At 36.7% G+C, this 21,454-nt stretch overlaps 4 protein-coding genes and 1 pseudogene across 16 annotated transcripts in view; 4 read left to right on the top strand and 1 right to left on the bottom strand.

Annotated features, from left to right (window-relative positions):
- The first annotated feature begins 254 nt into the window (after positions 1-254).
- Positions 255-4,786, top strand: cbln14 (cerebellin 14). 11 transcript variants are annotated; one of them, XR_015477385.1, is made up of 6 exons: positions 255-503; positions 889-999; positions 1,154-1,291; positions 1,368-3,155; positions 3,310-3,380; positions 3,544-4,786. XR_015477385.1 is itself a non-coding variant. In NM_001361240.1 (6 exon segments), coding segments are annotated over 4 exon segments (699 nt in total). In that variant the 5' UTR covers positions 257-337; the 3' UTR covers positions 1,652-1,865; positions 1,908-1,965; positions 2,813-2,897.
- A 140-nt stretch (positions 4,787-4,926) lies between these two features.
- On the top strand, positions 4,927-7,820 carry cbln10 (cerebellin 10). The gene is given in 5 exon segments (NM_001040333.2): positions 4,927-5,129; positions 5,353-5,415; positions 5,552-5,635; positions 6,946-7,065; positions 7,147-7,820. Coding segments are annotated over 5 exon segments (720 nt in total). The 5' UTR covers positions 4,927-4,960; the 3' UTR covers positions 7,431-7,820.
- Positions 7,821-8,047: 227 nt separating this feature from the next.
- LOC141378593 (complement C1q tumor necrosis factor-related protein 3-like) lies at positions 8,048-11,962 on the top strand (annotated as a pseudogene). Its single transcript, XR_015478756.1, has 3 exons — positions 8,048-8,221; positions 9,719-9,849; positions 9,930-11,962. The product of XR_015478756.1 is annotated as a complement C1q tumor necrosis factor-related protein 3-like (transcript).
- A 360-nt stretch (positions 11,963-12,322) lies between these two features.
- LOC103910098 (complement C1q-like protein 3) lies at positions 12,323-15,171 on the top strand. The gene is made up of 3 exons (XM_087241188.1): positions 12,323-12,512; positions 14,544-14,681; positions 14,770-15,171. Exons 1-3 carry the CDS (start codon positions 12,344-12,346, stop codon positions 15,054-15,056), a joined length of 594 nt encoding a protein of 197 aa, XP_087097314.1. The 5' UTR covers positions 12,323-12,343; the 3' UTR covers positions 15,057-15,171.
- The window catches only part of tep1 (telomerase-associated protein 1), a 48,803-nt gene continuing 42,058 nt past the window's right edge, over positions 14,710-21,454 (bottom strand). Inside the window, exons 53-56 of one of the 2 annotated variants that reach the window (XM_087241154.1) lie at positions 18,595-19,000; positions 15,925-16,007; positions 15,720-15,824; positions 14,710-15,627 (exon numbers count right to left, since the gene is read on the bottom strand). In XM_087241154.1, the coding sequence (XP_087097280.1) occupies positions 15,508-15,627; positions 15,720-15,824; positions 15,925-16,007; positions 18,595-19,000 (714 nt within the window). In that variant the 3' untranslated portion in view covers positions 14,710-15,507. Of the gene's footprint in view, positions 15,825-15,924; positions 16,008-18,594; positions 19,001-21,454 lie in introns of both variants that reach the window. The other variant, XM_087241153.1, reaches the window with a different exon arrangement.

Raw genomic sequence — 21,454 nt, 5'->3', positions numbered from 1 at the left:
GATGGTCATTTTACATTGTGAACTTGCCAAAAGACTTCTAACATTATAGACACCAGTTCATAAAAGATAAAAAATAAGTCAACATTATGTCAACATACTGTTCTGAAGCTAATTTAAAATGGCCAAATGTCCCCACAAGTAATACAGTCTACAGTACATGCATTTTTGACCTTGTGGAGGAGCCTCTTTTTAGTAGTGTTTGCAGTCCAAAGTCTATGGGTCCTTTTAATAAACTGTGCAAGTTTTGGTCTGTTACAAACATAAATAGCTCCACTAACTCCACTGCAATTTTACTTTACTACAACACAACTTTTATCCACTACCAGACAGAACAATAATGTTGATTACAACAGTCATAATGCTCAATATTTGGGCTACAGCAGCCGATGATTTTTTATCACCAAATATAAACGTAATTGAACAGTTGGGAAAGATTCAAATCATGGAAACAAGGATGGAATCCATGGAGAAGGAAATCGAGCGACTAAAGGCAAAAAATCCAGGTAGGCTAAAGTGATACTTGCTGCAAATGTTAGTGACTACTTGCTTTCCAAGGCATAGATTAACACGGCCTACCATTAAGGTAATTTTCCATGTAACATTTTTTTGTTGTTGTTGTTCTCAATAGTACAGTACTAGATCATAAAGGATTATTAAAAATAAATTTGGTAATGTGCCGAATTTAATTTAAAGGCTAATGCCCCAGAACAAGTTAACCTAAACTAAAACTGTGTACATTGTGGAGATATATTTTTGATCGCAATGAGAATATGAAAATATTTGTAAGTCTCTTAAACTTTTCAATAAAAGTTGCGTTTTTGTGAAGTTTTAGGAAAAGTTCAATGAGACCACTGATAAAGCTGGAAATTATTATAATTGTGTTTTTAGATTGTCGGTGCCAAAAAGACACAGGAGTTTATGAACATGACATTATGACCTCACAGCAAAGAATATATGCTGCTAAAGACAATGTTGAAGAGCTAAGAAGCAAGAATGAAGGTGTTGTAAAAATAATTATTATTATCTGACCACGCTAAAGAGGTCAGTTTAGAAAGTGTAATGCAAATATGTTCTTTTAACCTACCTCGTCATTTTCTTCTAATTTTTCCCACTTTTCTGATTGTTTAAAACAAATCTCTTCATTCTTTTGCAGAAATGGTGAAAGTAGCCTTTTCAGCTTCACTATTATCTTCACATAACATCAGATATATTGGCCCTTATGCAGAAGATACCATGATTGTATATGGAAAAATATTTACCAACATTGGAAATGCATATAACACCACAACAGGTATCAGAATGTAGTGTGGGAACAAAATCAATGCTTTTGTAATGGTCAGCTTTCAAGTTTCTGCTGTTCTCAACAGGAATATTTACTGCACCAGTGAAAGGCGTTTATTTCTTTAACCTTGTGCTCTTCACTCATGATGCCTTATCAGCTGGTGTGAAACTGCTAAAAAATGATGATCATGTGGTTGGAGTGACAGATAACCCACCTACAGAAGACAAAGAGGACACTGCAAGTAACTCTGTGAGTCTTCTTTTGGAAGAAGGGGACCAGATAAGTGTAAAACTTATCGCGCACCGTCGTATCTACACAGATGGGTTTAGGCGGAACACCTTTAGTGGACACCTTCTTTTTACCATGTAATGTTGTAAAGCAATGATCTCAAAGTCAATTCCTGGAGGGCTGCAGTTCTGAATAGTTTAGCTCCAACCATCTCCAACTCACACCTGCTTAATAGTCCATAGTAGTCTTGAACACCTTGACTAGTAGGATCAGTTGTGTTTCATTAGGGTTGGAGCAAAACTGTGCAGAGCTGCAGCCAATGAAAGCAAATGAAAATGCACATTTGCTCACCTTCGAGTTGTTGTAAACCTTTAGAAATGTCTGTTGAACACAAAAGAAAAGATTTTGAAGGACTGGAAAATGGTAACCATAGACATCAAAAGTATTTATCTTTCATTTTACATTTACATTTAGTCATTTGGCAGACGCTTTTATCCAAAGCGACTTATAAATGAGGACAAGGAAGCAATTTACACAACTTTAAGAGCAACAATGAATAAGTGCTGTAGGCAAGTTTCAGATATGTAAAGAAAGTGTAAGAAGCAAAACATTAGTAATTTTTTTGTGTGTGTGTAGTTAGTGGAGGAGTCAGAGATGGAATTGCAGATTAGTAAGGAAAGTGGAGACTAAATAGATGAGTTTTTAGTCGCTTTTTAAAGACAGTGAGTTAATCTGCCGTTCTGATGCAGTTAGGTAGTTCATTCCACCAACTGGGCAGATTGAATGCGAGAGTTCGGAAAGTGATTTCTTCCCTCTTTGGGATGGAACCACGAGGCGACGTTCATTCACAGAACGCAAGTTTCTGGAGGGCCTATAGATCTGCAGAAGTGAGAGCAGATAAGACGGAGTGCAGCCAGAAATCGCTTTGTAAGCAAACATCGGAGCTTTGAATTTGATGTGAGCAGCAACTGGCAGCCAGTGCAAACAGATGAATAGCGGAGTGACATGTGCTCGTTTAGGTTCATTAAAGACCACTCGTGCTGCTGCGTTCTGAAGCATCTGGAGAGGTTTGATAGAGCTAGCTGGGAGCCCGGCTAGTAGAGAGTTGCAATAGTCCAGTCTGGAGAGAACAAGAGCTTGAACAAGGAGTTGAGGTGCATGTTCAGATAGGAATGGTCGGATCTTTCTGAAGTTGTAGAGTGCGAATCTGCACCATCGAGCAGTTCTAGAGATGTGGTCAGAGAAGTTTAGTTGGTCATCAATCGTTACTCCAAGGCTTTACACCATTTTGGATGCAGTTTACTATAAATGTCAATGGTTACTGGTTTTCAGCTTTCTTAAAAGTATCTTCTTTTGTGTTCAACAGAATAAAAAACACTAGTAAATATTCAGCAATTTTTCACTTTTGGGTAAACTATCCTTTAAGATGATGATGGTGATGATGAAAAGCCTTAATTTGTCACATATGCTTTTACATGTAGTGAAACTGGACCCCCCTGACCAAACACAAACATCACAGTTATTGAGGGGAAGACAGGTCAGATGACAGGTAGATTTTAAAAAGAGAAAATAAGATACATTAGAGAAGAGGGAGACAAAAAAAATCCCCTCTCAGACAGTCTATCAGTGATTGTCTATGTCAGGGGTGGCTAACCCTGTTCCTAGAGAGCCACCTTCCTGCAGATTTCAGTTGCTACCCATAACAAACACACCTGAACCAATTAATTAGGACCTGAACACCACATGATAATTATAGGCAGGTGTGTTTGATATGGGTTGCAGCTGAAATCTGCAGGAAGGTGGCTCTCTAGGAACAGGGTTGGCCACCCCGGGTCCATCTATAGCTGTGTACGTGTGTGTTTGAAAGCCTGTAAAGCAGGGGTCACCAATCTCGTTCCTGGAGGTCCGGTGCCCTGCAGGGTTTAGCTCTAGCTTTCCTCAACACACCTGCCTGGGTGTTTCAAGTATACCTTGTAAGAACTTGATTAGCTTGTTTAGGTGTGTTTGATTAGGGTTAGAGCTAAAATCTGCAGGACACCGGACCTCCAGGAAAAAGTTTGGTGATCTCTGCTGTAGAGTCTCAACAGGTGTCCTTGGAACAGGGATCAGAAATTCACAATGTCTCATTATCTTGTTCTCCGGGGGAAGTTGTATGCGGTCCATAACCAAAGTCTGAGTGCAACAGCCCTGCTCACCACCGTTTCAATCCAGCCAGCCAGCTTAGTGGGATTTTGAGCCGCAATGACCGCTTATATCAATCGTCAATACCCCAGAGCCTTGCATAAGCCCATTAGCAGAACCCTGGTATCAAAGTTCAGAATAGATATCTTCAATATCCTCCAGGGCACACAATACGCCACTTTTCACACTCGTTCATCATGTATTCACTCGCAAACATTCCCACAGGATAGTTGAGTTCCCCCAAACCTAGACTTCTCATCGAGAAGATGGTGTCAATTGCATACAGAGACCAGATAATTAAATCCATAATTCCCTATTGTTTGGAGAGCAGAGCAAGAAGAGCCTCAGAGATAGAATAAGATGAGACAAGAGGAGCCAGCTAGAAGTGATATGATAATTAAAAGTATATTTCTGAAGCTGTGATGCTAAGAAAATCATCTTGAAAAGATAAAAAAAAAGTCAATAATGCAAGAGACAATTAGTAACAAAAACAATTTAAGTGTAGCACTTTTCCATGTATGCACTACTGTCTGTTGATTTTTGTTTGTAATTAATTATTATTTTAAAAAAGTGAGTGTCAAATATTATAATTATATGTTGATTAGACTATATATTGTTATTGGCTTTGTATATTCAAATATAAAGCTATACCTGTAAAGATTGGTTTCTTTCACTATTGAATAAAATTAAATTTGAAGAAAAATGCACCTCTTTAATAAAACCAGGTAACCTGTTAAAAGGTAGCCAAAAATATACATTTTCTCACCCTCAAACCTTCATGGGTTTCTTTCTTCTGCTGAACACAAAAAGAAATCGAGAAAAATGCTGAAAACCATTGGAAAAACAAATATCATGGAAGTCAAACTCAATGGCTACAGAATTCCAATATTTTATTAAAATACCTTATTTTGTGTTCACTAGAAGAAGGTAACTTAAGTGTTTGAAACAAGAAAAAAGTGAGTGAGTAAACGATTAAATCATTTTTTTAATTTAGTGAACCACCTCTTTAAGGTGTCTTTTTCTATTATCATTTATTTGGGAAAACAATATGGCATTTCCTATTCATTTGGGAAAATAAAATATAGATTTACATCACTTTTGTCATCTTTAATTCCCATGTGGCCCAGAACAAATTATTTTTTCAAATGCAGTGTTTGCAGTCCAAAGTTTATCTGCCTTTTTAAACAATTACGCAAGGTGAGGTCTTTAAGAATGTTACTAACAGAATGTTACTTAGTTAATACACCACTACCAGACAGACAATACATAATGTTGATTTTTATAACATTCATAATGCTCAGTGTTTGGGCAACAACGGCAGATGATTTATTTTCACCAAATATAAACATCCTTGAAGAACTGGGAAAGATTAAAACCATGGAAACAAAGATGAAATCCCTGGAGAAGGAAATTGAGCGACTAAAAACTGAAAATGCAGGTAATGTGACACCTTGTATACTCTGTTTTTATTGCAGGAAAAAAATCTTTTGAATGAAAAGTTGCTTATAACAAGTCCTATCATAAAATTCAGGTTTCAATTTTTTTCTTTTAATATTTGCAGCATAATAATCTGTAACATTGTGGACTATTTGAAAGTACATTTTTAAATCTTCACAGTTCATGTGGTTGTTGTCAAGTGATTGACTGGTTTATAATTTTAGCACAAGTAAAGAAACTGGAAGACAAACAAATCCACATTGATCAACTACTTCAAAAAAGTGAAGGTAACATAATGGATTACAGCCACTGACTTTTATATATTTTCGTACATTTAAAAAGAGCCAATCAAAAAGGTAAGGCTTACAACAGAAAGGTTTTACTGATTAACTAATGCATTGTTTATTACTTGAATTGCTTTAGGGCAAGCAAAAGACTTGGTGACATTGCGTTCAACAACAACTGACATAACAATGAAAATGGACAGTTTAATAAAACAAAACGAAGGTACTGTATCTATTTTAGTACTATATTTTCACAAAAGACTTATAAATGGGGTTAATTGTCTTTTATAATTTACAATTCACCATTGACTATAACTCAATGGTGAAAATAACTCAAAAATGTAAATTGCATGTGTGATTTACTCAGCCTCAGGTCATAATGGTGATTTTTCTCTACATTAGAACATAAAGCAGATCTTTTAGCTGGAATTTATGAGGTCTTATGAAGCAAATCTATTGTTTGGTGCAGCAAACTGAACATTGTTAACAACTTTATTACCTTTTTTCAATCTCTGGGCAAATGGTTTTTACACTAAAGTATGCTCTACAAAGTAGTCACATTGATACATTCACAGACTGTCTTCTCTCACTGATTGTGTAAAAAATTACCCCTGAACCCTTAGATAATGCATTGTTTGAGAAGAGGTTTAATAAGTAATAAATAGATTGAGTGAGTGCATATTCTGTGCTTCTGAATGGCTGTATTTGTTTCATGTGACTGCATTTGTTTCATGTTTCGTCTGGTGCAAACAGCCAAACAGCTTATCACTGCAAACCTTGTCATGTAACGTGTTACAATGTAACCTGCTCACCTAATGTTTACGTTCGTAATGTTTATATTATTTGCAAATTAATAACCTCATGTGAATCTCTGACACTGCGTCTCATTTTGGAGTCTAAATACTGTCCACCGGAGGTCGCACATCAGTCACAGGCGCATGCTTTGAGAGCCTTTCTGACTAAAGCAACCCAGGGTGCTGAAATATAATAGGCTAAAGTTGCAGTGGGCGGGTTAAAAGAACCAAAGCATAGACAGACTTTTCAAAGCAGAATAACTGACTTAAGCATTGTTTTTCAAATAAACAAGAATGTTCACTTAGCATGTTTCTTAAATATCTGCAAACATATTATGTTTTTTTATGCTTTAGAAGAGTCAAAAACTTACATACAGCAACTTTAAACTAGTTAGATTAACGTTTTACATTACTTATAGACAGTAAGCTAAGTGTTGAATAAAAATCACAGGAACTGACCAAGACGTAGAAAATTTAATCCACGAATGGTTCATCCTTTCTGGTGCAGGGCACTCAGTGCTTGAATTCACTCCCTCGTTTTCATTTAATTTAGTGGACTAATTTAGGGAATAGTGAATAGGAGTTTAGGGGCCGATTTTGGATACTTTTGTGGGAAACAAATCCAAATGTGTCAGCTCCAGTTTTTTGTGCACACAAATCCATCATTATGTGAGAAGTATCTGATTGTAACTGTTTTATCGTTACTTTTTTTTTTATCATTTAATGGTTTATGTTTTAGTTCCAAAAGTGGCTTTCTCTGTTTCTCTGGCGTCCGTTGTTGGACCACACAGCAGTTTGCATGGCTTGATTTACAAACACATCTTCCTCAATAGCGGAGATGCCTATGATTCAAACACAGGTACAATAAATGACTTCATATGCTGTGAATGTAACCTACTAAAAAAATGAATGATTTGAGTACATTTTCTGTCTGGTTCAGGAATCTTTACAGCACCCATAAAGGGGGTTTATGCGTTCTGGCTCTTCTCCAAGGCCTATGGAAGTCCAGATAAAGCAGTCGTTGCAGGCCTGTTTAAAAATGGACAGCATGAAATTTCAACATACGCACGGCAAAGCGGTGGTTTTGTTGGTTCTTCAAATGGAGTTTCTTTGTTGTTGGAGAAGGGAGATAAAGTTAATGTGAATCTGTATTCTGGACACTGGATTTTTGACAATGAACACCATCACAGCACATTTAGTGGACATCTGCTTTTCCCCATGTGAATAGAAAATACTCACCAGCACCTTTATGTGTATTCAATAATGTTCAATGCTCAATCAGCAGCACTGGTCTGTTTTATGCAGTTTAGACACGAGACTGGATTTACTAGCTAAACCTTAACTTTTTAACCCTCAATTTTTGTTTTCACCATGATGCAATCAGATCCTAAATCCTAAAGCTTTTGTACAACAGTTTGTAATGTCACTCGCATGAGTGTAATCTTAAAATCTGCTTTTGATCTGCTGTGTTTGTACTTGTGTGAATGGAGAACATCTACTTTAACTAAATAAATTGAATTTGCCTATGGTTTACTAATGCTCGGTGAAGCTAGAAAATAAAATTCAGTCCAAAAGACGCATGTTACATGTCATTTGGATTGTTTGTTCTCTACCTGAAACAATTTTTTATTTTTAATTTAGGCATAATTTCCACATACATTTGACTTTTCTCTCCTTTAGCTCAACGCTGTAATGCCATTGTTAAATGTTTCAATGTACATCCCTATTTTGTATGTTTTGTATTGTAAAACAATGTACATTAATTTGAGAGTAGGCACTCACTAATGTGAAGAGACAAGGTCTTTTGGGGAAAAAGGTGATCTCCAGTTGATATCTGTAAAATGTAGATTTTTGTAACAATCATAATGCCCAATAGATGGGTTACAATGGCAGATGATTTGTAAGTTACCAAGAATAAATGAAATTGAAGAATTAGGAAAGATTAAGATCATGGAAACAAGGATGAAATCCGAGGAGAAAGAAACTGAGCGCCTAAAGGAAGAAAATGCTGCTATGTGACACTTAAAGCAAATGTTATAAACTAGATTGATTTCCAAGGCACAGATTTGTAATTTACTGTGCAAAGGTTTTTTATTAACTTAACAGCACTAACAAAAATGCCTCATTAATTTGTGGTCTTCACTGCCCATGTTTGTATTACATGTGCAAAGAACCTTGAAAGATAGACAGAGCCACATTGATGAGCTTATCTAAAATGGAGTCATTGTATATATATATATATATATATATATATATATATATATATATATATATATATATATATATATATATATATATATACACACACACACACCTGGGCTAGCTAATCAAGCTCTTCTAGAAACATCTTTGCAGGTGTGTTAAGGCAAGTTGAAGCTAAAATCTGCAGGACATCAGCCCTCCAGGACCGAGTTTGGACACCCCTGACCTAATATATAAGGTATTTTTATATAAAATAATTTCTGTATGGGGTGTGTACACCACTGAGGTTCGATAATAGAATGAACAGTTAGTTCAGCATAAAAATCATTGTTATGGACATTCATTCATTTTCTTTTCGGCTTAGTTCCTTTATTAATCAGGGGTCGCCACAGCGAAATGAACCGCCAACTTATCCAGCATATGTTTTATGCAGTGGATGCCGTTTCAGCTGCAACCCATCACTGGGAAAAACCCAAACACTCTCATTCACACACATACACTACAGACAATTTAGCCTACCCAATTCATCTATAGCGCATGTCTTTGGACTGTAGGGGAAACCGGAGCACCCAGAGGAAACCCACGCAAACAGAGAACATGCAAACTCCACACAGAAATGCCAACTGACCCAGGTGAGTCTCAAACCAACGACCTTCAAGCTGTAAGGCGATCGTGCTAACCACTGCGCCACCGTGATGCCCAGTGTTATGGAAAGTCCCCACAAAACCAAGCATGTATGCGTATTTCAGAAATGCGTGATTAAATGCATTAATGGGGACTAACTTTGTAATACATTGTCGCAAGCACTGCAAATTCACAAAATGCCTAACCTCTACAAAACTCTTAAAATGATGAACAAGGCCAGACAGGACACTTTGCACCCAACAGCCTATTTACTGTAAGTTAATAATAATATATTTGTAGTTCAAAGACTCTCTGACTGTAAAAAAAAAACTGTATTTTTTGTAAAATTATAGCATAATTTCACGGAAAGCAGAAGTCATGAAGCTGGAAATCCTCATATCTACATTTCTGTGTGTGGGGGCGGTACAGGCACGCCAGTCTATTGACCTCAGTAATACATGTTTTCAGTTCACCACCTTGCAACAAAGGATACAGGTTCTTGAAGATCAAGTTAAGGAACTACAAAGGAAGAATGAAGGTACTACAGAATTATAGTTTTATTAAAACCTGCTTCAGTTTGTTTAGAATCTTGATGTTGTTCTTTTTGCTTGACAATTTTCTTCTTGTGTGTCTCTTTTCTAATGAATTAATTCATTTATTTATTTATTTAAAGGAAGGGTTGAAAGGGTGAAAGTAGCCTTTTCAGCCTCACTGGCAACTTTTCATGGTGTGAAATATATTGGCCCTTTTGCAAAAGACACCCCTCGTGTATGAAAATGTATTTAGCAACACTGCAATGCATATAACAGCAACACAGGTATCATAAAAATGCTAAAAAATAATACAATGCTTTTACAATCTTATGGTCATTTGTCAAGTTTCTGCTGTTCTCAACAGGAATATTTACTGCACCAGCAAAAGGAGTTTATTTCCTCAACCTTGTGCTTTTTACTAATGATGCTGTAGCAGCCGGGGTGAAACTGCTAAGGAATGGTAAACTTGTGATTGCAGTGACCGACAACTCCCCTGCAAGTAACGGAGACACAGAAGACACGTCGAGCAACTCCGTCAGTCTTCTTCTGGAAGAAGGAGACCAGATAAGCCTAAAACTTGCGGAGAACCGTCGTATCTACACAGATGGGCTTAGACGTAACACCTTTAGTGGACACCTTCTTTTTACTATCTAAAGTTGTATGTATTAACTTACATACACTGTGTTAACTGGGCCATTCTACAGATTGATTTTCTTTCTCAGAAAACATTTTGCGTTTTGGATCATTGTCTTGCAGAAATAACCACTCTGGTTTCATCTTCATCATCCTGATAATGTAGATGTTGGAAGAAGCTAATATTAATTTACACTGACGAAGGGCAGAGGGTTGCGGAATAACTACACTGCAAAAAATGCTTTTCTTACTTAGATTGTTTGACTTGTTTCCAGTCTAAATATCTAAACATTCTTAAATCAGGAAGAATTTTCTAGACAAGCAAAACGTGTTGTCTTGTTTTAAGAAATAATATGCCAAAATTAAGTGAGTTTTTCCTTAAAACAAGCAAAATAATCTTATGTCAAAAGAAAAAACAAGATTATTTTGCTTGTTATTTTGCCCTTAAGTTATGAGCGCTTTTTTATCTCAGAATAAAAGATTTGTGTTACATGGTAATACAAGTGACTAATAACAATAACATTCATTTGTCAAACTGCCGTTTTCTTATTATGTCACCTACATCATATATTATATTTAATTAAACGAGAAGATTATTGTATTTTGAATGGAAGAAAAATCCAACACATACACACAACACATTGTGCATATAAATACAAATGACACATACAGGAGCAAAAATAATTCCCAGATATGTAGACCTGGGGAAGTATATTCACAATCAGCCTGGGGTGCAGAAAAATTGCTTTTGAGCTCCAAGCAAAGCACTTTCCTTCTGTAAGCCGACATGTGTTTACTGTGGGGACAAGCAGTTTTGTGGCGACTGGAATTTTACTAAAGTTAAAACAATTATTCCCACGCTGATGAGTTAAGTTGTTCAAATAGCATATTTCTTCATTTTAAAATATAAAGAAATTGTAATCCTAAAGAGTAAGCAAATGAGCTGGAAGCACATTAAATGGACATCTGCTTTTCTCCATGTGAATAAAAAATACTCATCTTTATTGGTCAAGACTGTGTTCAAAGCTCATTCAGTAGGACCGGTTTGGTTTACCAACATTAGATTTACCGACTGAAAGTAAACCTTTGAGGTAAAACTCCCAGTTTTTTCCCACCATGATGCAATCAGATCCTAAATCTTTAGTAAAACAGTATTGTCACTCATATGAGTGTTATCTCAAGATCTGTGCTTTATTCTGTTTTGACCAATTAAACATAATTTGACTATATACTGTATGGTTTACTAATGCTCGGTGAATCTAGAAAACATAATGTCCAAAAGTTGCATGCTACATGTCATTTGGTTTGTTTGTTCTCTACCTAAAACATTATGCCTGTATTTAGCTAGTTGAGACTTTTGACATTTTTCATTTCAGATTTAAGCAGATTTTTCTCCACATACATTTGACTTTTCTCACGTTTAGCTCGCTCAGTACTGTAGTGCAGTTTTTAGATGTTGAAAATACATCCCTATTTTTATCCCATGTATTGTGATAAATATATACTTTAAAGGTGATCTCTATCCTGATATTTGTTTTTCTCACAATGAACACCTTCAGTTAATATCTGCCCATGTAAACAAAAAATGTACAAGGTTTTTTCTCCAGCATCTTTTTATATCAAGAGACTAAAATCAAAAAACATAATCCCCTTTCTGTTATGGTCTCCACCGGTATTAAGAAATCCTTAGCTTATAATTTGTATTATTCTCAAAGCTGTCTGATAAATTAACTTAAAATAATTTCAATAAAATAATCCATGAGACACCTGTATACTGTATGTTCTTCTATAAAGCTTTTGCAAATCAAGCAAACTTCTGTATAAATACTTTTCATTTGTTTTAGGAAAAAGCTTTTTTTTATGTAACAAGGCTCTATGTAGATTGTGCTCTAGAGTCGCTGATCTAAATACAACTTTAGCTTTATCATAGACAAACAATAATAAGAAAAACAATACAGAGGGAAATGACACGGTTATTTCTTATTTTGGATTAAATCTTTAAAATAAATATTGCTTCAAAATGTACTTTTTATAGTCTAAAGTCTACCAGTCAATGTAAACAATTACGCAAGTTGTTGTTCTGCCTTTAAGACTATAAAAGAGAATTCAGCACACGGTTTTACTGCAGTATCTAATAGCATAAAAATGTTGATTCTTATAACAGTTGTACTACTCAATGTGTGGGCTATTCCGGCAGAAAATGTACTCACTCCAAACATAGACATCCTTGAAGAAATAAACAAGATAGTAGATTTGGAAAAAAGGATCAAATCAATGGAGACAGAAATGGAGCGACTAAAAACAGAGAAGGAAGGTATGTTACGATACAACATCCTTTACATGACACAATCTGTATATTATACAAACTACACAGATTTTGCTTATATATTTATTTAAACGCCACACTTCATTACTGAAACATTATAACTTTAATACTATAGAGTTCAATTAGCTGAATACTATGAAATCACTGATATCCACTAGGTTACGAATGTTAAATTGATAGTTCCCACAAAACTGAAAATTACTTGATCATTTACTCAAGCTTTACTTGATCCAAACCTTTCTTTCTTTCTTTCTTTCTTTCTTTCTTTCTTTCTTTCTTTCTTTCTTTCCTTCTGTTGTCTGTTTGTTCTGTTTGTCTAATAAAAAAAAGATTTGGAACCAGTTGAGGATGAGTAAACAGTGAGTAAACTGTGATCTCTTTAAGCTATCTATCTCTTTAGCTGCATTTAGCTGCTCTTTAGTGCTGAAAACACACATCACATGACCGCACACACACATTTTGTCATGCACTGCAGCGTATGCTATGTTGTTTGTCAAACAACAAAAATTAAGGTCAAGAATCTTGGTGTGACTCTGGAGTCAGATCCGAGTTTCAGTATTCATGTAAAAGCAGTAACTAAACCAGCATGTTATTATCTCAAACACATTGCAAGAATAAGATGCTTTGTTTCCACTGAGGACTTGGAGAAATTGGTTTATGCTTTTATCATCAGCAGGATGGATTACTGTGACTCCTCACAGGCCTTACCAAAATAGACAGTTAGACATACAGCTCACCCAAAACGCTGCAGCCAGGATTCTGACATGAACCAGAAAATCAGAACACATCATACCTGTCCTCAGGTCTTTAAACTGGCTCCCAGTTACATTGAGAATAGATTTTAATGTATTATTACTTGTCTATAAATAACTAAATGGCCTAGGACCTCAATACATTACAGATATGCTCACTAAATAAAATCCTATCAGATCATTAAAATCACGTAAATAAGAAATTATAAGAGTTCAGTCAAAGCAGGGTGAATCTGCTTTTAGCTACTCCAAATCCCCCCTCCCCCCACCCCCGCTGAAAAGAGCTTCCAGAAATAATCAGATGTGCTCCAACATTAGGCACATTCAAATCAAGACTGAAAACACATCTGTTTGCTGTGCCTTTGCTGAATGAGCTTTGTGTTACGTCTGACAGATCGTACTATTATATCTTTCTTTACTTTTTCATTCCTTTTTTAACACATTTGAATCTGCTTTCAGTCATTTTTATTCGTGAAGTTTATTCATAAACTAATTTTGAGAGGATCACATGCTTATGATTGACACGGCTGGCCCTGAGTCAAGCTAATGTTCCACCAATCAGACTATTCCTAACCAAGTATAAATAACCAAACACCTTACCTTTAGTCATCTTCGTCTTGAAGAATCCCCCCTTCCACCCCTTCGCCTCCTCTTTTGTCTACAGGGCAGCACGGCGGCCCAGTGGCTAGCACTGCGGCCTCACAGCAAAATGCCTTCGGATCGGGCATCTAACAAACGGTCAGCATTTTCGTGTGGAGTTCATGTTCTCCCCGTGCTTGCGTGGGTTTTCCCCGGGTCCTCCGGTTTCCTCCCACACTCCCAAAAACATGACACTTAAGTAAATTGACTAAACCAAATTAGCCCCAAATTTGATTCAATTACGCATCACCTTAGCAACCCTCAAGCAGCAGGAGGGGGGGGGGGCGTTCTCGAGATCTACCCGAGCTCAAACTCCCCTCTCGCCCTGCAACGGGAGGGAGCCCCGGGCTCGAGGCTCTCATGAGTTCAGGGCTCTCTCCCGGGACAGCATGCCAAACTAGCTTATTACCAATCATCAGCTAAGTGTGAACTCTTGAACTTGTTTTTGCTACTTGTTTCTTATTCTTGTTTGTGTAAAGCACTTTGAATTACTAATGTGTATTAAATGTGCTATATAAATAAACTGGTCTTGCCTAGAATTGAAGTAATGTAAAATGAATGTAAAGAGACTTCTTTGAGAAACTTTTGAAAACCTCTTACTGACTCTAATCTTTTTTTTGTTTTTAAGTTCCTAAAGTTGCTTTCTCAGCCTCTCTGTTGACTACTTTTGGACCACAAAGCGTCGGACCTTTTTATAACGGGTTACACACACTCATTTACAAACACGTCTTCCTCAATTTTGGAAGTAACTATGATCCAAACACAGGTAAATTAAAACTTATATTCCTCTGTAATTTTTTTTATGAAACTTTCATTTAATTATCATTAATCATTTTACCCTTTGTTGGATACAGGAATTTTTACAGCACCTGTAAAGGGAGTCTATGTGTTCACGGTTTTCTCAAAGGCTATTGGAAATCACGAGAGAGCCGTTACCGCTGGCCTGTTTAAAAATGACCAGCATATTGTTTCTACACATGGACATCAAGCAGATGGTTTCATCAGCTCTTCAAACGGAGTCTCTCTGCTGCTAGATGAAGGGGATAAAATGAAAGTCAATCTCTATCCTGGACAATGGATTTTCGACAATGGAGAACACCATCACAGCACGTTCAGTGGACATCTGCTTTTTGCCTTGTGATCTTGCAGAGGTTTTTATTCACCACAAAATCTCTGATACATAAAGCATGTGTAATTCTCAAAAAAGATGAACTGTTATTATATTCATATAATAAAATCAACGCAAACATTCTTCATATCTTGGCTTAGTTTAAGGAAATAGTGTCTTTAGTGCAGAACGTTATATTAATGTCAATTTAAAAGACTAGTTCACTTCCATGATGATTGGTTACCATTGACTTCCATAGGCATTTCTGCTTCTGCAAAAAATGGTGATCCTCAACTGTTCAGCTATTATTTTTTCAGTGTTCAACAAAAGAAAGAAACTCATACAGGTTTGGAACTAGTAGAGGATGATTTAATGACAGAATTTTCACCCTGAATGTGAACTGATCCTTTTAATAAAAATGAGAATGCCTCTTTAAATTACAACTAATAAAACAGACTGTGAGTGAGAACGGACTTTGAGAAAATCAGCCTTTCCAGGACAGAAAGTACAGCTGACCCTGTGTATCGCCACAAACAAACTCCCTGGGGTCGTGTGGATTAACCTCCAGCACCCTGACAGGAGCTCCACACACAAACATGCCAACCTGTAAAACATAGAGAAGGTGGGAAACAAACAGTGAGGAAATGGAATATAGACTCGTATATGCGCTTTGAGTAACAGCAAGATGAAAAATACCTGTTTCTTAGAGCGTCTGTCCCACAGTTTGACGGTTCTGTCATGAGATGCTGAGATGATGAGGGTCTCTGTTAGCCGCAGTACACTCACTTTATCTGTGTGCGCCTAGGGACCAGTCAACAACCACAAAGTCAGCAACTTACATGACATTTGATTATTGTTATTATGATTATTATATCTACGAGGAAAGCGATTGAAAACTTGCAGGTCTTCTCTGAGTCCAGGTAGTCATATTTGGAGATTGATTGAACCATATGTTTCCTTTAAAATCCCCGCACACAAAGAAGTCTGAAGGAAAAAAAGATATAGATAATTCAAAAACTACCAAATCTCACTTTGTAAAGGATTCACACGATGACCACTAGAGGTCTATCCGCTTGTTAAGTGTGACATCACGCAAAGTGGCTTCAGGGTCCAAGCGCCATACCAAACTGTATGGGCAGGCTCATCATATGGTAATAATAAACGTTTACAAAGTGCTGTAATGCTTTGAAAATCACGATTGCATTATACATATACATGCCAGGAAGTGATTAATTTTTTATAAGTTGTTAAAATATTGGTGTCTGTGATGCAGCAAGTCCAGAGACTGTTGTGCACACCATGATTTTATATAAAATAGACTTTAATGTATGATATGACTAAAGAGTGGTCATAAACAAATATTTTCTCAATTCAAATGAGTAGCTAAGAACTGGAAGTACCTGGAAACAGTATTTTATACATGACAGCTTAACAAGTGGATAGGTTGATGTTTAGTCTTAACATCTGATAGCATTGAATGGGTTATATGACTATATTTTAAACTTCCTTTTGTGCATAACGCACTGCTTACAAATAATTGAAAAAGTCAACTCTTATTTGTTTTAACTGCAGGTACAGTTTCTGAACTGCCTCAAATGTCTCAGTTATAATACAAGAACAGGTCGTATCATCTTAAAGCTGAAGAAAAGTCACAATGTCCAAGATATGCTTTACACAAATTTAATACACCAAAACACATGGGATTTCCTTATTTTGGCACCAAGTGAGTCTATGTTTAACTTTCCAGGCTTCATGAACAAGTGCCAGTACATGCATGTGCATAAAACAGATGGAATGCATAAGAATGAGAGCACCATCATTCTGACTAAATAATTTTGCTGACATCTTTTGCATCTAAAAGCATAATCTGCCATAACTCTGCCAGTTGGATCATAATTAACAAACATATTTCAACACAGATATACAGTAGTCAACATTTGAAGTCTATCAATATTTTGATCAAAACTGTCCTAAAGCAAGAATAGTTGTTGCTAAATAGTAACTTTGATGAAAGATTTTGATCCTTGTAGTTTGTTTAGTAAACCATTATTTAAAGAAAATATTAAACATACTAAACAATTACTTTAAATCCACTAAAGAAGCTTGGCCTATTAAATAAGTTATCGACTTCTCAATATAAAGAGTTTCCATATTGGTGCATCCCAAGTAGTGACCAAATTAGAATGACTCACCTTTTAAAACTAAATTAAGCTTTAAATGAGGTTTCTAGCAAAAATACAGTTATTCAAACAAGTGGCTGTTAAAATGTGTCATTGAATTGTTCATTCAAAGATTCATTAAAAAACCCTGATTACTTCAATAGCCTAGAAACAAGTAAAGAATCAGAAGAAAGTCACTGAGGCCCCGTTTACACTAATACGTTTTAGTTTAAAAACTGTGTTTTAGAATGAAAATGACCCACGTTACAACACTGGCATTTCAACCAAAGTTTCTGAAAAGATCTCCGTCCACACTATATCACTGAAAACGCATATCACGTGACCACACACACACTTTGTCATGCACTGCAGCGTATGCCCAGGCAGTTAGTGGGTGCTTTAAGCACAACTTCCCAGGTAAGAGCAGCACATGACGAACAGTTCATTAAGGATATACCGCTGGATCTCATCTCCCTATAGCTCTTAAATGTGATGTTTAATTCATTTGGTCTCTACTTAAACTTTTTGGTCTTTTGAATCTCTTACTTGATCTCAGTTAACGTGTTTTGGCTGAGCGCAAAGATAAGTTCATATATTAATTTATTAATTACTAATTAACGTAATCACGTACACTGATTCTGCACATTTGACTGATTGCTTGCCTTTATTTCCTATAATGTATAAACTTATTGTACGTTATACTTTTTTATAATGGCCATTATTGATTATTAAAACTGATATTCCACAAACAGAGACAGGGTATGTTTCGTATTTTTCAATGAAAATGAAAGAAGGCTGTAATGTTATAGGCTCCGTTTTGTTATAAATTTGCATACAGTGAAGATGACGCTCATATAAATATGTAGCTACAAGATGCCTTAAATTTTTTGGTGTCTTGTTAAGTTGTTATTATTAAAATAAAAATAGGCAGTTCTTTACATCATGTTTTCATTTTATTGTTAAAATAGTGAGTCTGCAGCGTGATGTGAATGAGGGTATAAAGTAGCCTAAACTGTTCCCTTTGAAAATTTACCTGACGTGTCCATGGGAGTTTAAACCTACAAGGAAAGCCTGAATGCAAGTCTGAACTTTGTGTCCTTAATCAGCCTCTTCAGCATTTCCAAAACCCTTCATTTTTAGGTCTGGAAACCTCCAGGGTAGTGTGGACGGAAGGCATAACCGTAGCAAAACTTAAGCGTTTAAAAACGCAATAAGTAAAACGTATTAGTGTAAACGGGATGTAAATCTTTCACTCAAGCTGAGGTAAAAATATATAAATAAAAGTTTCCCATAATATTTTTACGCAGGTTATCCAGGTTCATGTGGCTCTACTCTTTTCATATATTGCAGGCCTGAAGGAATGCTGAAAGTAAGATTTTTACTGCAGTATATGAGTGTAAGAGCTGGTGTACCATTCTGCACTGCTGCAGCTGTGATCCAGTAGCTGATCTGCGCTGCCCTCTGTTTTTCAATTCGATTCTCTCTCCGCTGCTTAATCTCATCCTCACTCAATTTCTCCTTCTGCTGTTTCTCTTCTTGTTGCTCTTCCTCCTCCTGTTGTTTCTCTTCCTCCTCCTGCTTTTTCTCTTCCTGTTGCTCTTCCTCCTCTTCCTGCTGTTGCTCCTCATCCTCCTGCTGCTTTTGCCCTACCTGTTGGTCATCCTCCTCTTCCTCCTCCTCCTTCTCTTCCTCCTCCTGTTGCTTCTCCTCCTCTTGTTGCTCCTCCTCCTGTTCATCTACTTCTAAGTCTTCCAGTTTTCTACCCACCGCATCTTCACAAACATTCAGGCTATAAGAGCTGCTTGGACCCATTGAAAGCTGAAAAACAGGCAGTTTGAGATCATTACGATTGTTAAAGGAAACGCTCACACAAATATGAAAAATTACACTTTAAAAAAAATGTCATTAGATGAATATTTAAAAATTTTGTTGCTTTTGTTCTATCTACCAGCTCAGAAAATTTGACAATGAAAACATGAAGCCATGGCTTATGTGCAATCTTTTGACCTGACTGAATTTCATGCAGGTTGTGACAAAGCTAGCTAGTTCTTTCAATGTACCTTCCAAGCAAAATATGAGCTCTGACATCTTCCCACCCATTTTTGACAGTAAGACAGTTAAAGATGTGCCTTTCATTTTTGTACATTTGAACAACAAAGTGATCCCGCATGCGGCCTGCTTTGTATTTGGATGTAGAGGCTCATACAGTAGGTGCCCTGAAGCTTTGGTAGAAACAAAAGCGAAATTACTTATGTTCCAGAAAGAGTGGGCAAAAACTTGCTTGTGTGTGCAAAACTTTTTTTTGATATTTTTAGTATAATGATAAAACTACTTCAGATATGCCATCATATCAATTATAGGCTTGGCTAAGCACTGTGTGTGTGGTGTGCTGTTTTGATACCCCAAAAATGGATCAGTACCAGCCATTTGTGATATAGCTTCAGAGAGGGGCGGTGTAAGCAGCAGATTGTCATAGACATGCACTCTGAACTGTTAACTGAGTTGTTTTTGACAGGGTAAAAATTATTTATTGCACTACCATTGAGAAATCATAAGCAAAGGAAGTTATAGACTTTCTGGCTTGTGAATGAATCATTTCTTTAAATAAGTGCATTTTAGACAACCAAATTAACTGGTTCACCAAGTCAGACTGCATCATTTGAGATACCCACATGTCAATCTAACTCCACATGAGCCAATATAATGGTGTAAAATTAATGATCTACGATGCCAGATTTGCCCTCTCATTTAGTGCTTCAGTTACTCCACCAGTAACTGAACTGCAGAAATAGTTCTTGGGTCACATTAGTGAACAAGCACTTCAGAGAAGACGCAAATAAACCACATGTATTACATTAAATTTGCATTATATTATATGTTTTTTAACTCTCATTATTTGTAGCCTTTGACTTGTATTATATAAATTATCAAGGACCGTGATTTCTATAGATGCACTGATTATCTTCTCCGATTAAAACATTTTGGTAAGTTTGACCTGCCGAAGGCGAGGCAGTGGCGCAGTAGGTAGTGCTGTCGCCTCACAGCAAGAAGGTCGCTGGGTCGCTGGTTCGAACCTCGTCTCAGTTGGCGTTTCTGTATGGAGTTTGCATGTTCTCCCTGCCTTCGCGTGGGTTTCCTCCGGGTGCTCCGGTTTACCCCACAGTCCAAAGACATGCAGTACAGGTGAATTGGGTAGGCTAAATTGTCCGTAGTGTATGAGTGTGTGTGTGAATGTGTGTGTGGATGTTTCCCAGAGATGGGTTGTGGCTGGAAGGGGATCCGCTGCCTAAAAACTTGCTGGATAAGTTGGCGGTTCATTCCGCTGTGGCGACCCCGGATTAATAAAGGGACTAAGCCGACAAGAAAATGAATGAATGAATGATCTGCCGAAGTTACTCCAAACTACTACATTAACCAAACTTTTTTCTTATTTCACAAATATTAGAATATTAGAAGCATATAGGGCTGTCGCGATACCATTAATTCATGTCACGATACTATACCAGCTGAGGTATCGTGATACCAAGTAGCATTACAATACTGTAATTCCAAACTCAAATCTATGAAATAAAGAAAAATATCTGAAAAACTATATTTTATATGTTATAATAGGCTTGATTGAAATGAATTCATAATTCCCTTATTATTAAAAAAGGAATTTGCACATGGGCGACTCAGTGGAGCAGTGGGTAGCACGTTCGCCTCACAGCAAGAAGGTTGCTGGTTCGATCCTCGGCTCAGTTGGTGTTTCTGTGTGGAGTTTGCATGTTCTCCCTGCCTTCACGTGGGTTTCTTCCAGGTGCTCCGGTTTCCCCCACAGTCCAAAGACATGCAGTTCAGGTGAATTGAGTAGGCTAAATTGTCCGTAGTGTATGAGTGTGAATGTGTGTATGTGTGGATGTTTCTCAGAGATGGTGTGTGGCGGTTCAAACCGCTGTTGCGACCCCAGATTAATAAAGGGACTAAGCCGACAAGAAAAATAAAGGATTTGCACATCCCTTCATCTAAACTATTTTGTAGTTAACTGACCAGCAAAAAATACATTAAAATAAAGATACAAATTATACCAAACAAAATTCTTTACAAAAAAAGTGTTTTTAAACAAAATTAGGCTATATGGAGAGGTCAAAAATAGTTTCAATGTTTCCTGTAGCTCTTTTGGGTTTTTCCTCTCTTTTTTTAGGCTAATCAGGTATAAGAATTTTCACTTTGAGTCGCTCTTTTTAAGAGATTGTCACGGTTGTTGTAGCTAATAAATCATATTGACAGGAA

Source organism: Danio rerio, chromosome 2 (genome assembly GCF_052040795.2).
Source record: "Danio rerio strain M-AB ecotype USA chromosome 2, GRCz13ab, whole genome shotgun sequence".
NCBI classification, from domain to species: domain Eukaryota; kingdom Metazoa; phylum Chordata; class Actinopteri; order Cypriniformes; family Danionidae; genus Danio; species Danio rerio.
Note: the sequence above shows the minus strand (reverse complement) of the source record. Positions and strands in the feature narration are given on the sequence as shown.

Excerpts from the sequence above, each read along its gene's own strand:
- LOC103910098 (XM_087241188.1), top strand. The coding sequence starts at position 12,344 with ATGTTGATTCTTATAACAGTTGTACTACTCAATGTGTGGGCTATTCCG. Across the intron at positions 12,513-14,543 it reads ACTAAAAACAGAGAAGGAAG|TTCCTAAAGTTGCTTTCTCA; the intron begins GTATGTTACGAT and ends TTTGTTTTTAAG. Across the intron at positions 14,682-14,769 it reads TAACTATGATCCAAACACAG|GAATTTTTACAGCACCTGTA; the intron begins GTAAATTAAAAC and ends TGTTGGATACAG.
- cbln14 (XM_087238458.1), top strand. The coding sequence starts at position 338 with ATGTTGATTACAACAGTCATAATGCTCAATATTTGGGCTACAGCAGCC. Across the intron at positions 504-888 it reads ACTAAAGGCAAAAAATCCAG|ATTGTCGGTGCCAAAAAGAC; the intron begins GTAGGCTAAAGT and ends TTGTGTTTTTAG. Across the intron at positions 1,292-1,367 it reads TGCATATAACACCACAACAG|GAATATTTACTGCACCAGTG; the intron begins GTATCAGAATGT and ends TGTTCTCAACAG.